General features: G+C 45.5%; 1 protein-coding gene and 1 pseudogene across 4 annotated transcripts in view; one reads left to right on the top strand and one right to left on the bottom strand.

Annotated features, from left to right (window-relative positions):
* The window catches only part of LOC101613059, a 28,851-nt pseudogene extending 24,278 nt beyond the window's left edge, over positions 1-4,573 (bottom strand).
* Positions 4,457-17,195, top strand: part of Plekhh2 (pleckstrin homology, MyTH4 and FERM domain containing H2) — a 132,008-nt gene continuing 119,269 nt past the window's right edge. For 2 of the 4 annotated variants that reach the window (XM_045137438.1, XR_006634137.1), the window contains exons 1-2: positions 5,276-5,342; positions 13,519-13,648. In XM_045137438.1, the coding sequence (XP_044993373.1) occupies positions 5,281-5,342; positions 13,519-13,648 (192 nt within the window). In that variant the 5' untranslated portion in view covers positions 5,276-5,280. Of the gene's footprint in view, positions 4,512-5,094; positions 5,127-5,275; positions 5,343-13,518; positions 13,649-17,195 lie in introns of those variants that run through there. The other 2 variants (XM_045137439.1, XM_045137440.1) reach the window with 2 other exon arrangements.

The following is a 17,195-nucleotide window of genomic DNA, read 5'->3' as shown; positions in this document are numbered from 1 at the left end:
AGCAGTTTTTGAGGGGAAGAAGAGATTTGTCTGGGCTGAGCTAGAGGCAGTTTGTGCGGAAGACTGGCTGCGCTCTTTCTGTGTGCTGAGAATTTAAGCAAAGATTAAATTTAAATGTAACGGACCGGCGTGTTTTGCGGAACATAGAGCAGAAAGATATGAAAAATAAAAGTTGGCGCTGAAAGAGATGAAAACTAGGGGTCAGAGACAGCAGCCAGGTTCAGCTAAAATTATTTGCGAGATTGTCACCACTGAGAATTGGGCAAACTGATCCGTTTTGGTGCAGTGGGAAAAATGCCCTTTGCAAAGGAAGGGGGACTGAAGAAAGAACGCTGGAGGGGTCTTCTTGATCTTCAAAGTCGGCTTCAATCCCCCCACTCCTGGTTTAACAAATTTGGTGGCCCACCTGGTACTGGTTTTGGAAGTCAGTGCAGGAAAGAGTGGGTCATTGGATTTGCAACCAGGTTTTCTGGAGATGGCCCCTAGGTGAAGCAGAACAGGAACGTAGTCCCTGAATAGAGGCCATTACAGGCCATGGCATGGAGTCATGAGGATGAGCCATGGGTCGTATTGGAGTCTTCGGAATCTCGGAGATGCTAGGATCACGGGATATCCACCGAGGACAGCTGCTTGGTCTGGCTGAAGTGGATCTGTCTGGAAAACAAGAGGCTAAGGCTGGAGGGAAGGGAAGGCTGGGATTTGGAGCCCAGAGATTTTTGTCACAGGTTCCAGATGTTAGACATGGAGCTGTAGGGTGTGATATTTGCCCTGCTTGTTTTCTCTCTTGCATCGTCCAATCTCTCCCTGCTATGATTTGTTTTTCAGTGGGAATGTTTACCCTATTGTCATTATGCGCTGAAAGTATTTAACTTGTGTTTTCATTTTATAGGCTCACAGTTAAGAGACTTTGGACTTTACAAAAATGTTTTATTTATTTATTTGAAAGAAAGAAAGGGACAGACAGACAGAGTGAAAGAGAATGGGCATGCTGGGGCCTCTAGAACTACAAACAACCTCCGGAAGCATGTGCTGCCTTATGCATCTGACTCACGTGGGTACTGGGGACTCAAACCTGTGTCTTTAGGCTTCGCAGGCAAGCTCCTCAATGACAAAGCCATCTCTTCAGCCCTGAATTTGGATTGTTTTTAATTTAGTGGATAAAAGCTATGGGAACTTTTAAGTTGGAGTGCGTTCATTTTACATCATGAGATGGTCATGAGTCTATGGAGGCCAGGGGTGAAAGAAATATGGTGGTTGGAATCAGAAATCCCCCACAAACTCATGTGTTTTTGGTCCTCAGCTGGTAGCAGTTTAGGAGGTGGGGCCTTTCTGGAGGAGATGTGTTGCTGGGGGTGGGCTTTTGGGCTTTGATAGCCAGTGGAAGCTCAGTAAAATTCTTGCTGCTTTCTGCCGGCCGCTGTGGCCAGATGTGATTCCCGGCCTCTGCTCTACCATGATGGAAGCATCATAAGCTTCCTCTCAAGACTGTAAAATAAACTCTCCCTTCACATCAGCTCCTTTTGCTGAGGTGTTTTTCCCAGCAGTAGTTCCCAACTAAAACAGTGGATTAGAGAAGAAGCCCCTTCTTTCCTGGTACATATCCAACCGCCACTCTTCTCCGGTCCCTTCAATTCCTCTGTCCCTGCTCAAGTGGCCAGTAAATGTTTAACAGTGTGTGGTCATCGCCCCTCTATGCAGATAACTTTGAATTGTGCAGCTCTTCCTCCTCCTCCTCCTCCTTTTTTTTTTTTTTTCTCCTTTGACTTTTCGAGGTAGTGTCTTGCTCTAGCCCAGGCTGACCTGGAATTCACTATGTAGTCTCAGGGTGGCCTCGAACTCACGGCGATCCTCCTACCTCTGCCTCCCGAGTGCTGAGATTGAAGGCGTGCGCCACCACGCCCGGCTATTTTTTTTTTTTTCAAGGTAGGGTCTCACTCTGGCCCAGGCTGACCTGGAATTCACTATGTACCCTCAATCACAGAGATCCTCTTATCTTGGCCTCCTGAGTGCTGGGATTAAAGGCATGTGCCACCATGCCTGGCCTTTTTTCCCCCCTACTTGAGACAGTGCCTCTTGCAGCCCTGCCTGGCTTCAAAACCAATGAGTTGCTGAGGGTAATCTTGAACTACCAATCTCCCTGCCTTTACCTCTGAAGCGCTAGGCATCTTCTACCACACACAGCTTTTATTTCTTTTTATTAATGAATAATATTCCATTGTACCCCTGTGTATTTTTTTTTTCACACAGCCAGAAAAAGGATGTTGTCCTATTTTCTCCACAGTCAAACAAATTCAGCTTGCCATGTTTTGAGAGAAAAAAAAAAGGTGACCATAAGTAAATGTTGGCTGACTCTTACAAGGATGGCAGGCGTGTTTAGAATGCTGATTTTCATGGCTGACTTTTTTGGTTTTTATTTATTTCTTTATTTATTTACTTTGAGGTAGGGTCTCACTCTAGCTCAGACTGACCTAGAATTCACTATGTAGTCTCAGGGGGGCCTCGAACTCATGGCGATCCTCCTACTTCTGCCTCCCTCCCAAGTGTTGGGATTAAAGGCGTGCGCCACCACAGCCAGCCATGGCTGATTTTTTCACTCAGTTCTCCTAGTCTAGTTAGTATTTCTGATGAAAAAAAAAAAAAAAAAAGGAAGTGATTCTATTTTGGCATTCTCTCTTTCCTGCTTCGTCTCCACTGACTTGCTTGCTGTGTTAAATTATGCAAGTTACTTAAACTCTGTTTATTTAACTCCTGCGTGCTCTGTAAAAAGAAACCCAGTCCAGCCTGTGTGTTTGCCAAGGTTGTTTGGAGACAATTTTTCATATGACATGCATCATCAGCTCCCACAGAAGGCAAAAGGAATTTGATGTGTGGGGGTAGTCTGGGATCTAGTCCAAAGTTAGTGCTCATCTGGAAGAAATACGGAAGCCTGATGGTTGCTCGCTGGCCTTTTAGCTGTTCTCACTTATTGCTTTCTGACTAAGGAACTCTGTAAATCTGTATCCTGTGTGTACCATATATATATACACACATATATATATGTATGTATATATATGTGTATATATATGTGTATATATATGTGTATATATATATATGCATACATGTATAAAACTTTTCTTATATATGAAAAAAGGCTATAGTGGAAAAAAGCTTTTTGGTACCCTTCATTAACTAATAGTGAATCAGAGGGCAATTTGTCTGACCTAGTTTTGTGAAGAGGGAAAGATTACCTCTGCCACCCAAGATTTGTCCCGTTCTGTCCTCCCATCCACTCTTAACCCCCCCCTCCCTCCCCTGGGCTCTATGTCCCCCCCACACCACCCATGTCTGGTCTTTCTGCACCATAGCTTGAGATGTGAAAATCCAAGCAGATTTGTCATCCATCTACCTGTGCAGTATGGGCTGTGCCGTCTGCTGGGGAAGGCGCACAGGAGACAGAACACACATCTTTGCTTTCAAGTGTTCGGTACTGAAGAGAGTTGGGATGAAAAGGAACGTGAAAGTACCAAGAACCGTCAAAAATCTAGACGTCCAGGGAGTGGAGATTTGTGCTATGTGGATACAGGCCTGGCTACGTGTAGAGTTATATATATATATATATGTTTAGAGGCTAGTTAGAACGTTTAAAAAGTGGGGCCAGGAAATAGTTTGCATATACGTTCCCGGGGGGGGGGGGTTCCTTGATCTTTGGAGGTGTACCGCAGTAGTTCGAGGTGTGCGAAGGGCAGCGGCGAACACCAGACAAGGGAATCCATTATCCTGGGCAGTTTGAGCATCAGGAAGACAGTGGAGGTCTTTGGCGAAAATCATACACCTAGGGCTGGAGAGATGGCTTAGCAGTTAAGGCACTTGCCTGCAAAGCCCAAGGACCCAGGTTCGATTTCCCCAGGACCCACGTTAAGCCAGGTGCACAAGGGGGGCGCACGCGTCTGGAGTTCGTTTGCAGTGGCCGGTGGGCCCCGGCGCGCCCATTCTCTCGTCTCTCTCTCTCTCTCTCTCAAATAAATAATAAATCAATAAAATCCCGCACCTAAGCCATTCCTAAGGACAATTCATTAAACCCAGCAAGACGAAGGGCGGATTTGGCAGACAGAGCGAATTCAGGCCAAAGCGCAGAGCCAGAGGATGGCACAGCCAACGGTGCAATGGAGGCGGTAAGAAGGTCTAGGCGTGGGAGAAGCTGACCGTGCAACCCCCCCACCCCTTCCCGGCCCCCGACCCCCGCACCCCCTGGGCAGAGCTCCTTCTCCGGCCAGGGCACCCGGAGAACCCAAGTTAACCGGCACACCCCTCCAGTGACGCCAGGGGGGTCGGCCACGGCCTCCGATTGGTTCCCCTGGCCGTCCGTCCCGGGGAAAGAGGCGGTGCCCCGTTCGGAGATGACCCCCTCCCCTACAAGGGGGTGGGGTGGGATCGGGGGGCGGGATCGGGGATGGGGTTGGTGGGGGGGAGCCCCGGGACCAGGCAAGGCCAGGACGTGGGGGCGCCCAGGAGCGGCTGGGAGGCCAGCAGAGGTAGGCAAGGTGGGCAGGGAAGGACCCAGAGCCACCCCACCTCCCGCACGCCCGTGCCCCATCCCACGTCCCCGCTGGGGTCCCGCCCACCTCGAGAGCGCGCGCCCGGTGTGTATGTATGTGGGTGGGTGGGTGGGGGGCGCCAGCCGAAGGCAGGACCCCCCCCCCGGGGGATGGAACCTGGTGGGGGTGACCCCCCTCTTCCCTCCCTCCCCAGCCGGGGCCTCTGCCGGTCTGCGTGTGGCCGGCACCGGTGGACGAGCGAGGGGCGGTGGCCCTACGTGTCCCCCCCCCACCCACTCCGAGCTCCTGTGACGTTTGGTTGGAGAAAGAGGGAGAAGAGAGAGAGAGAGAGAGAGAGAGAAAAGTGCCCCCCTCCCTGGCTGGCGGCGGGATCGCGGGGTGTCCCGGGGGCGCAGCGGGGCGTCCCCGCCTCCCGTGCGCCGGGGAACCCTCGTGGAGATGGGGTGGGTGGGTGGGCCGGGGGGCTCGGAGATGCAGCGGCCTCGGGTTTCTGGGGAGCCCCTCTGTGAGTGAGCAAAAGTGCCACACTTCTCTCTCTCTCTTTTTTTCTTTTTAACACCTCAACTTGCCGGAACATCCAAGTGCCCTCAGGTGAACTATGCTGCAATATTAAGCTGTCCCTGAATTTGGAAAAAAGCATTTTTTTTTGGGGGGGGGGGAAACCCAAACAAACAAAACTGAGGCATCTGGGCTGGAGTTTTCCCTGCGTGCAAAACAGCTGGAGGTGGGAAGAGCTGAGCCTCAGATGCTGCAAGAACTCCTTCCCAGCCGCTGGCCACTCACTGGTGCCTTTGTGATCGTCCCCCGGTAGGACCTGACCACGGGGCTCCCGAGTGTCCCCCAGTGTGCCCACCGAAGGGCAGGCGTGTCTGCAGTGGGGCTAGGCGGGGTGGTTCCTTAAAACAAGGCAAGCCTCAGTCTGCTTAAGAGAAACAGCTTTTCTGCTTTGGGGGGGGGTGGTTTAAAAAATTTTTACCTAGCCCGCTTAAGCTGTTACTAAAGAGAGCTGAAGGCTATGAGAAGTTGATCCTGAACTTCGTAGCTGATGCCCAAGGGGATGAATTCTTTTGTTATTTCATTTCATTTCATTATTTCTTGTCTTTTTTTCTTTTTTTTTGGGGGGGGGTGAGATTTGGAAGAGAAGCAGGAAGTCCGAGATTCAGAGAAAAAGCACTCACTCCACAATTGTAAACAGTTTATTTTGTGTCAGTAAATATTTCCAAAAGTCATTGGAGTGTGTGTGTGTCGTGGTGGTGGGGGGCTTGGATTTGGAAAACCAAGTCTTTTGTTTTTTTTCTAACTCCACTACAGAGAACGTAGATTGCATTCAAAAATTAAAATCTAGATTTGACGGTTATTTAGAACTTGGTTGTGGCTCCCCAAGTTGTGTGGTTCTTTTATTGTCTATGGTAGACGTTGTTCCAAGATGGCATTCTTTTTTTTTTTTTGTTTGTTTGTTTTTTCGAGGTAGGGTCTCACTCTAGCCTAGGCTGACCTGGAATTCACTAGGTAGTCTCAGGGTGGCCTTGAACTCATGGCGATCCTCCTACCTCTGCCTCCCGAGTGCTGGGATTAAAGGCGTGTGCCACCACGCCTGGCTCAAGATGGCATTCTTAACCTCTTACCATGGGCCATTCACAAAACACTTGCTTTCCCTTGCTCTCTACAGCATGGGACAAATTAAGTGTCTAGATCTTACTGTGGACTGTCATGAAACCAACCTGCTCTCTTGAATTCCTTTTGGGACGACCCAGTGAATAGGGAATGTGGATGTTAATGCCAATTTAATAATAATTCCTAAGGTCAGTAGAAAGTGTACGGTTTCCAGAACCAGAGAAATAGGCGTGTCTAACTTTGAACTTACTTCTTGCGTCACGTTCATAGCAAAGGACTCTAGGTAAGCTATATGGGCCATACTTTCCATAGTTGAGGCTAACTGTTACTTCTCAATTGTTGAGCTAATGGTGACATTCTTGGCAGGGATAGGAACATAGAATGAATCATTACATGTGGAAGTGTGGGACTTGTATGCATCCATTTAACTTTTGTGACTTTTAAAACTCATTACTTTGGTATGTGTTCCTTTTTGTTGATACACAGTTCATGAGGCATAAAATTTTACTCATTTAAAGTGTATAGTTCATGGGATTTTAGCATATTTTCAAGGTTGTGAAGTTTTCCCCACTATCAAATTCTAGGATATTTTCATCACTCTTAAAAGAAACTCTATTGATAGTCATTCCCCATTGCCTTCCTTTAAATTTTTAATTTTTAAATTTTTTTGTTTGTTTATTTGAGAGCAACAGGGAGAGAAAGAGGCAGCTATATAGAGAGAATGGGCGCGCCAGGGCCTCCAGCCTCTGCAAACGAACTCCAGACGCGTGCGCCCCCTTGTGCATCTGGCTAATGTGGGTCCTGGAGGATTGAGCCTCGAACTGTGGTCCTTAGGCTTCACAGGCAAGCGCTTAACCACCAAGCCATCTCTCCAGCCCTCTTTTAATTTTTTTAAAAGTTTATTTATTTATTAGAGAGAGAGAGAGAGAGAATGGGCACGTCAGGGTCTCTAGCCACAGCAGACGAACTCCAGATGCATGTGCCACATGGGACCTGGAGAACTGAACCTGGGTCCTTAGGCTTTAGAGGCAAGTGCCTTAACCGCTAAGCCATCTCTCCAGCCCTCCATTGCCTTTTTTGTTTTTAAATTTTTTTTCCCATCGCCTTTTATTCACAGCCCTTAAAGCGGTTGGGGTGACTTTAAGAAAAGCAAGAGCGTGTGTGTGTGAAGTGTGTATAATGTCTGTATGGCATATGCATATGTGTGTGCCCTGGGCAAACATATGAGAAACCCCAAGGAGAACTCCAGGTGCTCTCTGCTGTTTTCCACCTTTCTTTCTTTTTTTTTTTTTTTAACTTTTTTGTTTATTTTTATTTATTTGAGAATGACAGGCAAAGAGGCAGAGAGAGAGAGAGAGAGAGAGAGAGAGAGAGAAAATGGGCGCGCCAGGGTCTCCAGCCACTGTAAGTGAACTCCAGACGTGTGCACCCCCTTGTGCATCTGGCTAACGCGGGTCCTGGGGAATCGAGCCTTGAACCAGGGTCCTTAGGCTTCACAGGCAAGCGCTTAACCGCTAAGCCATCTCTCCAGCCCAACCTTACTTTCTTGAGACAGTCTCTCGTTGAGCCTCACGCTGCTGTTTTGAGGTGAGGACTGGCTGGCCAGCCTGCCCCAGCAGTTCTGTCTCCGTGGCCAGGCCTGGATTCTGCCCACGGGTGCTGGGGCTCCCACTTGGGTCCACGTGCTTGCCCAGCAACTGTTCTTACCCGCTTCTCTCTCCAGCCCCCAGAGCAATTCGTTCACCTTTACTTACTGTAAACTACTGAGTGGTAATTTCAGTCTCAACGAGAAAACTATCTCCAACCTAAAAGAGTTATGCCAGCAAGCCAGGCATGGTAGCATGCGCGTTCAATCCTGGCACTCGTGAGGCAGAGGTAGGAGAATCACAGTGAGTGTAAGGCCAGCCTAGGGCTACATACAGAGTGAGTTCTGGGTCAGCCTGGATTACAGTGAGACCCTACCTCAAAAAAAAAACTATGCTAGAAAAAAAAACTTTTCTTGGGACTGGAGATATGGCTCAGTGCTGAAAGGTGCTTGCTTGCAAAGCTTGCCCAGACCATGTTCGATTCCCCAGTACCCATGTAAAGCCACATACATAAAGTGGAGCATGCATCTCGAGTTCATTTGCAGTGGCAAGAGGTCCTGGTGTGCCTATTCTCTCTCTCTCTCTACATATGTGTGTGTGTGTGTGTACATTCATATATATATATATATCTCAAATAAAAATATTTCTAAAAATAAAAAAAAATTGTTAGTTTTCAGTAGCACATAAAAAGTTTTTGTTGTTTTATTTTATTCTTTCGACACAGTGTCTAACTGTGTCTAACTTTGTAGCCCACACTGGCCTCAGACTTATGGCAATTCCCCTGCCTTAACTTCCTGAGTAAGGGCATCACAGGTATGAGCCACTATGGCCAGTGGGTAGAATGCAGTTTTTAAAATTGTCATAGGTTTAGGGAGGGAGATATATTACATTAAACACAGGAAAGGTAAATTTGTGGTTTTTTTTTTTGGTTTTTTGAGGTAGGATCTCACTCTGGTCCAGGCTGACCTGGAATTAACTCTGTCATCTCAGGGTGGCCTTGAACTCATGGCAGTCCTCCTACCACTGCCTCCCGAATGCTGGGATTAAAGGCGTGCGCCACCACGCCTGGCTTTGGTTATGTTTTATACGAGGAAAGGATATAGGAATTCACTCAAATGCAGAGCCTTCAGGATCCTGAGCGTTTTGTGGCCATGCATACTTCATGAGTAGGGGCTGGCTTCTTTGGGAGGTCCGTTCCTAATACAGATGTCTTCAGTTCACAGTAGAAGACAATCCAGAAATAGATCATTAGGTTAACAACACATTAACGAACACTTAAGACTGTGTTTGTGAATCCCAGAGCCCAAAGCAACTATTCGTCCAAAATCAAATAACGCTTGAGACAGAATTTCGAAACCGCCTCCCTGGCCTCTTGTCTTCCCTTCCCTTTAGTACTGCTTCCCTGGATTAATCTCCTTCAAAAGGAAGCTGGGGGCTGGAGAGATGGCTTAGCGGTTAAAAGCTTGCCTGTGAAGCCTAAGGACCCCGGTTCGAGGCTCGATTCCCCAGGACCCACATTAGCCAGATGCACAGGGGGGCGCATGCGTCTGGAGTTCGTTTGCAGTGGCTGGAGGCCCTGGCGCGCCCATTCTCTCTCTCTCTCTCTGCCTCTCTCTCTCTCTCTCTCTCTGTGTGTGTGTCGCTCTCAATTAAAATAAAATAAAATAAATAAAATTAAAAAAAAGGAAGCTGGGATCACAGGAAATACTGTGCCCAGATTTCTAAATGTAAATGCTTCCAGGACTTATGTTTTCTCTTAGTTTTTTTTTTTTTTTTTTATAAGGTCTCATTCTGGCCCAGGCTGACCTGAAATTAACTATATAGTCTCAGGGTGGCCTTGAACTCATGACGATCCTCCTACCTCTGCCACCGAGTGCTGGGATTAAAGGTGTGCGCCACCACACCCAGCTTTTTTGTTATTTTAAAAAAATATTTTTATTTATTTATTTGAGAGAGAGAGAGGGGGGGGGGCAGATAGAGAGAGTGGGTTTGCCAGGGCCTCTAGCCACTGCAAATGAACTCCAGACACATGTGCCTCCTTGTGCATCTGGCTCACGTGGTCCTGGGGAATTGAACCTGGGTCCTTTGCCTTTGCAGGCAAGCATCTTAACTGTTAAGCCATCTCTCCAAATCTGTTTTATTTTTATTTTATTTTTTATTTATTTTTTTTTTACAAATAAAACTTTAGGCATAGGTGTCAGGCTCATAATAACCTACCTAGTTAAATATGCCAAGGGACTTAGTGGGACTTAGCCTGAACTGGAACTAATTTAGATTGGCACTAAGTAGTTGCTTTAGTGTGATATAAATCATAGTTTTAGCATAAGTATGGTGTTTCTTTGTTTTTTTTAAAAAACTTTTTATTGATAATTTTCATACATGTACATAATGTATATTGATCATAATTCTCTCCTATTATCTTCTTCTTCTTTTATTTATTTATTTATTTTTTTTTTTTTTTTGTTTTTTCGAGGTAGGGTCTCACTCTAGCCCAGGCTGACCTGGAATTCACTATGTCGTCTCAGGGTGGCCTTGAATTTAGGGCGATCCTCCTACCTCTGCCTCCCGAGTGCTGGGATTAAAGGCATGCGCCACCATGCCTGGCTTCCTGTGTCCACACCCTCCATCTCCTTCCGCTGAACCCTTTCTTCTTTCCAATTAGCCTTGCTTAGATTTTGGTGTTTTTTTTTTTGCCTTCCTTGGAATGTTGACAGGCCCAATACTGTGCAGGTCTTGTGCAGCCAATGACAACTGCTGTGAGGTCATGAATGCAATGACCATGTCATCTCAAGAAGATAGCGTTCCACAGCACTCCTTTCCCTCCCGGGGCTCTTACATTCTCTCTGTCCCCCCTTTGCCCGAGCCTTGGATGGGGTGATGCATAATGTTGCATGTACAGATGAGCAGTCAAAGGTCATGTATTCTTAGCTTTGAGGCTTTCCCAGTAGTCGACACCGTCTGTAAGAAAAAGCTTTTCTGATTAAAGGTGAGAGCAGTGCTACTCTGTGGCCATACACGTAAATACGTAAGAGGGAAAGTTGACGGGACCAGGCATTCATTTAGGGCTGGAGAGATGGCTTAGTGGTGAAGGCACTTGCTTGCGAAGCTTAAGGACCCAGGTTCAGTTCCCCAGGACCTACATAAACCAGATGCGCAAGGTGGTACATGTGTCTGGTACTCATTTGCGGTTGCTAGAGACCCTGCCCATCTCTCTCTCTCTCTGCCTCTCTCAAATAAATATTTGAATAATATATATATTTAAATAAATATTTAAAAAACAAAACAGGGGCTGGAGAGATGGCTTAGTGGTTAAGCGCCTGCCTGTGAAGCCCAAGGACCCTGGTTCGACTCCCCAGGACCCATGTTAGCCAGATGCACAAGAGGGTGCACGCATCTGGAGTTCATTTGCAGCGGCTGGAGGCCCTGGCGCGCCCATTCTCTCTCTCTCTCTCTCTGCCTCTTTCTCTCTCTGTCTGTCACTGTCAAAATAAACAAATAAAAATTAAAAAAATTCAAAAACAAAACAGGCCGAGCATGGTTTTAATCCCAGCACTGAAGAGGCAGAGGCAGGAGGATTGTCAAGAGTTTAAGGCCACCCTGAGACTCCATAGGGAATTCCAGGTCAGCCTGGCCCATGGCATTCCCAGCCTTAGGCTTTTGGCGAGGGTTTCAGTACCAGGCGTGAATTCCCTCCTGTGGAGCAGGCCCAATATCCAATTGGGGTCACTGGGTTCCCCTATGACAGCTTTGCCACTATTGCGCCAGCAGACACATCTTTCCTGGCAGGCCAGTTGTGCAGCTTGCAGAATCCACTGCTGGTTAACCCTTTTCTTCCCCCGACCCCCCTCCCCAACAGCCTGCATAGCACTTCCCAGCACTATGAAAGGTAAACCAGCAGAGAGGAAGCTTCCAGTCCAGTTCCGGCTTGATTTCTCTGTGTTCTGCCGCCAGAATGGGTTGTCTTCAGTGGTCAGGCCTTACCACCTGGTTCTGGTGGACAGTCAGGTGCATTGGCGATAGCCTGTGTTGTGTGTGTGTGGGGGGTGCTCAGGGAGTTCCCTGGCCAACTACTCACTGGGAGGTATTCCACCCTGGCACTGGGGTTTTCCTATAAAAAACCACGGCTGGGCTGGAGAGATGGCTTAGCGGTCAAGCGCTTGCCTGTGAAGCCTAAGGACCCCGGTTCGAGGCTCGGTTCCCCAGGTCCCACGTTAGCCAGATGCACAAGGGGGCGCACGCGTCTGGAGTTCGTTTGCAGAGGCTGGAAGCCCTGGCGCGCCCATTCTCTCTCTCTCCCTCTATCTGCCTTTCTCTCTGTGTCTGTCGCTCTCAAATAAATAAATAAATAAATAAATAAATAAATAAAATTTAAAAAAAACCACGGCTTCTGGGTGCAACGTTATCCACCCCTATGGGGTATTTCTGCCCAAACTCTTTTTTTTTTAAAGTTATATATATTTTTAACTTTTTGTTTATTTTATTTATTTATTTATTTGAGAGAGAGAGAGAATGGGTGCGCCAGGGCCTCCAGCCGCTGCAAACGAACTCCAGACGCGTGCACCCCCTTGCGCATATGGCTAACGTGGGTCCTAGGGAATGGAGCCTCGAACCGGGGTCCTTAGGCTTCACAGGCAAGCACTTAACTGCTAAGTCATCTCTCCAGCCCAAAAGTTATATATTTTTAATTATTAACAATGAAATGAGTTTCCTATGTGGCCCTTTCATAAAGCCTTTAGTCTTGGTGAGTTCTCTCCTCAGCCCCTTCTCTTCTTTACTGCTCTCCTGAGACACGGTGTTTCTTGAGGTTATTTTTATCATATTGCCAGTTGATTCAGATTGCATTACCTCTATAATTCAAGAGTGGGATGAAACTAGGAGCTGACAGATTTTTTAAAGTTTTGTTAGGAAGTGTTAAAATAATCATACTCTGTGGTTTTGGCCTAAGGAGATGTCTCAGTGGGTCAAAGTGCATGCGTTGTAAAAGCACAGTAATCTGAGTCCAGATCCCCAGAACCCATGTAATGCTGGATGCAGCAACGTGTATGTATGATATCAGCATGCCTAGGTGAGACGGGAGGCAGATATAGGAGAACTCCCAGAAGCCCACGGGCCAGCGAGCCCATGCCTGTGCAATGATGCGCAACAACTTTGCCCTTGGATCTCCACACGTGTGCACTCACATGTGCACACACACACACAACACAAAGATAAAATAATGGCACTGTGTCCATCCTGCTCATGTGTCCCCCAAACATGTCCTCTAGGCTTATGATGGCTAGCATCCTTCTCGTTTTGGTCTGGGTAAACTGAGTTATACAAAGGTTACATATATGGCTCAGTTTAGTTTCTGGCCTCTTGTCTCTCATTGAGTTCCTTCTACAAGCTATAACCAATGCTCAAATTTATGAAATTGAGGCTGGAGAGATGGCTTAGTGGTTAAGGCACTTGCCTGTGAAACCTAAGGACCCATGTTCAACTCTCTTGATCCCAGGTAAGCCAGACGCACAAAGGTGAGGCAAGCGCAAGGTCGCACATGCCCACTAGGTGGCACAAGCATCTGGAGTTTGATTTCAGTGGTTGAAGCCCTGGTGCACCAATTCTCTCCCTCCAAAATAAAATATGTGTTCATATATATATATAATAAATATAAATATAAAAATATGCATATGTAAATATATATATGAAATTGATGTGACTACCAAGTGTATATTGAATTATTTAATCCAGTATCTTCAGTGCTAATATGTTGCATTGTTTGAATGTTTTCTTTCTTTGTGTTGTAGATTCAATATGGCGGAGCTTTCTGAGCCTGAAGTTCCAGTAGATTGGAAAGAACGATGCGTAGCTCTGGAGTCTCAGCTCATGAAATTTAGAGTTCAAGCAAGCAAGATAAGAGAGCTCTTAGCAGAGAAAGTAAGCTATTCTCCCTAACCTTGGTTCGATTTCATCAGCTACTTGGGGGCTATTTCCTATATATTAAATAATCTCATTATTTTGGGAATTAACCATTCTTAAAAAAATATTTTATTTATTTACTTATTTATTTGCAGAGAGAGTAAGTATAGGCATGCCAGAGCCTCTAGCCACATTGCTCACGAACTCTGGAAGTGTGCACCATCGTGTACATTTGCTTTACATGGGTTCTAGGGACTTGAACCCAGGTCGTTAGGCTTTATAGGCAAGCGCATTAACCACGGATCCGTCTCTCCAGCCCCCAGCCATTTTTATAATATGAATATTGTTGAACTTTTTGTGAAGTACTTGAAGCTATAGTTGGCTCATTCTTTTTTCAGCATTAGGGTGGATTAGACACACAAAAAGTGTTTATTTTGTACATGTGAGCGGAATATGTGAAAATGGTTTTTGATGAATACAGGGCTCATTCATTCCAGAGAGAAAGACTATGGTTTATTTGAAATTACTACAGGAAATACATGTTCTAGAGAATCTGAAATTAACAAGTGGCTCACATATTTGAGGCAATGTGATGGGAATAGATGGGATGGATGGGCAATATACATATGGTCATTCAGAATGACCAGAAGAGTTTGCAGGTTTTTTTTTAAAAAAACAAAACAAAACAAAACTGTAGTTTACACAATTCCTTTGGGATGGAGACAGGTACATGTATCGCTTCTCCGATAAAAGGTCTTAAGTCATTTTTCTCTTGTTAGTCAAGAATCCCTTAGAAATGAAGCCGGGCGTGGTGGCGCACGCCTTTAATCCCAGCACTCGGGAGGCAGAGGTAGGAGGATCGCTGAGAGTTCGAGGCCACCCTGAGACTACATAGTGAATTCCAGGTCAGCCTGAGCCAGAGTGAGACCCTAACTCGAAAAAAAAAAAAAAAAAAGAATCCCTTAGAAATGTTCTAACAAAACCCAGTGAAATGTCATTTTTTTAAAACCCTCTTACCTACCATCTTTAACATCTTTTCAGTGGGAATGTTATCCTGCTCAGTTTGCACCACAGATGACTCAGTAACACAAGGAATCCCCAATATTAGTGTGCTCTGTTTGTTAATAATTATAATTTGGAGGAAAAAAAAACCCACAACAGTGTGAATAACTATAGCTGAGGGAAGCATATCTTAATTCAAAGTTAATAGCTCATGCTTTTTTTTTTGTTCCTTTCAATATAAAGATAATTTCTCGTAATTTACTGTAGTATTACCTTTTTTATTTTTATTTTTTATTTTTTTGGTTTTTCGAGGTAGGGTCTCACTGTGGTCCAGGCTGACCTGGAATTAACTCTGTAGTCTCAGGGTGGCCTTGAACTCACAGCGATCCTCCTACCTCTGCCTCCTGAGTGCTGGGATTAAAGGCGTGCGCCACCACGCCCGGCTTTTACCTTTCTTAAAGAATGATGTTTAGGGCTGGAGAGATGGCTTAGCGGTTAAGCGCTTGCCTGTGAAGCCTAAGGACCCCGGTTCAAGGCTCGGTTCCCCAGGTCCCACGTTAGCCAGATGCACAAGGGGGCACACGCATCTGGAGTTCGTTTGCAGAGGCTGGAAGCCCTGGCGCACCCATTCTCTCTCTCTCCCTCTATCTTTCTTTCTCTCTGTGTCTGTCACTCTCAAATAAATAAAAAAATTATTAAAAAAAAGAATGATGTTTATTTATTTATACTGAGGATGGAAGGTGGAAGGAAAAGAGAGGGGGCAGAGGGAGGGAGAGAGAGAGAGCATCAGAATGGCTCTGGCGCCTTAGACCATTCCCAGGGCACTTGTCTATGCTATTTTCTTTTTATTTTTTTGGTCTTTCAAGGTAGGGTTTCACTCTAGCCCAGGCTGACCTGGAATTCACTATGGAGTCTCAGGGTGGTCTTGAACTCACAGCGATCCTCCTATCTCTGCCTCCCAAGTGCTGGGGTTAAAGGCATGTGCCACCACACCTGGCAAGAATTCATATTTTAATTCGGTGACTTAAAGTCTTTGCATATCTAAAAGGTGGAATATTCCGATGTTATTTTATACACTGGAAAATGGCAAAGTGGCAAATTACTCATGGTTTCTTGGTAAATAAACTCAGTACCACATATGGATTTTCTGTTATATTCCACCATGAAATGTTTTTCTTCGGTTTAAGAGTTCTTTTTGATATTCACCCAAGTTTTAATGAAAACACCTCAAATATATCAATTTATTATGTGCTAAGCACTTCAGTGGTATAATATATTTAATTCATCTAATACTCATAGATTTTATTGTCCTCATTTTACAGGTTAGGAAACTGGTGTTTAGTGTGTGCCAGGACATCCATGTGATATTTAATAGATATATAATGTATGCACCTGCTTAATCCTTCCAGCTATCTTAGGAGGTAGATACTAACATAGTACATGTTTACACAGGAGGAAAATTAGCCACAAAGAGTTATTTAACTTGTTTGAGTTCATACCAAAAATTAAGTGGATGGAGCCAAGGCTTAACCCAACTATTCCATCTTTGAAGTCTAAATGAATACCTGTCACCCATATGGCCTGTCTGACCTAGTTTTATTACCATCCCCTACGATTTTTCTCTATGGTTTTGCTCTGTCTTATATAAAACCATGCAACATGTAAATCCATCTCTGCTGTGGTGGGGGGAGGGACAAGATCTGTATGTGTTGTGTATATGGTAGTAATGTAACATTATATACATATATATATATATGTATGTATTTTTTAAATATCTCATTTTTATTTATTTATTTGACAGAGAAAGAGGAGAGAGAGAGAGAGAGAAAGAGAGAGAGAGAGAGAAAGAGAGAGAGACAGAGAAGAGAATGGGCACGCCAGGGCCTCCAGCCACTGCAAACGAACTCTGCACCCCCTTGTGTATCTGGCTAATGTGGGTCCTGGGAAATTGAACCTGGGTCCTTTGGCTTTGCTAAACCATCCCTTTAGCCCCACAATACATATGTATTCTAAAACAATCCCTATTGCATTATTACTGAGTACAAACTGGAGTCAAATATTGCCTTAAGACTAATGAGGTCCATTCACACCTTTGGATTTGTGGCAAGACCACTTGGCTGCAAGCCCCCACTTAGGGGTTGTGAGGACTTTTTCCCTACATGGGCGTAGCCCCCGAGGCTGAGAATACTAATTTGATTCTTTTGATCTTCGTCTGGACAGAACCTTTCTTTCCTGCAACATTTCTCCTTCTCAGCTCTTTGATTGGTGCTGGCTTACAGGCAGCAAATTCTAGGTGTTACCTGTGGTGTGGCCGTTAGTTAGTTTAAACCCCATAGCAACTAGATGAGGTAATTATTATTTGTGCACTCACAATGTGTGCATGCGTGTCTGTGTGATTATGAGAGACCGAGAGCAGGTATCTTCTGTTACTCTCCATCATGTTTTTTTCCATTTTCTTTTTTTTTTTTTAAATATTTTTTGTTCATTTTTTATATATTTGAGAGTGACAGATAGAGAAAGACAGATAGAGGGAGAGAGAGAGAATGGGCGTGCCAGGGCTTCC

Source organism: Jaculus jaculus, chromosome 18 (assembly GCF_020740685.1).
Source record: "Jaculus jaculus isolate mJacJac1 chromosome 18, mJacJac1.mat.Y.cur, whole genome shotgun sequence".
Taxonomy (NCBI): Eukaryota; Metazoa; Chordata; class Mammalia; order Rodentia; family Dipodidae; genus Jaculus; species Jaculus jaculus.
Note: the sequence above shows the minus strand (reverse complement) of the source record. Positions and strands in the feature narration are given on the sequence as shown.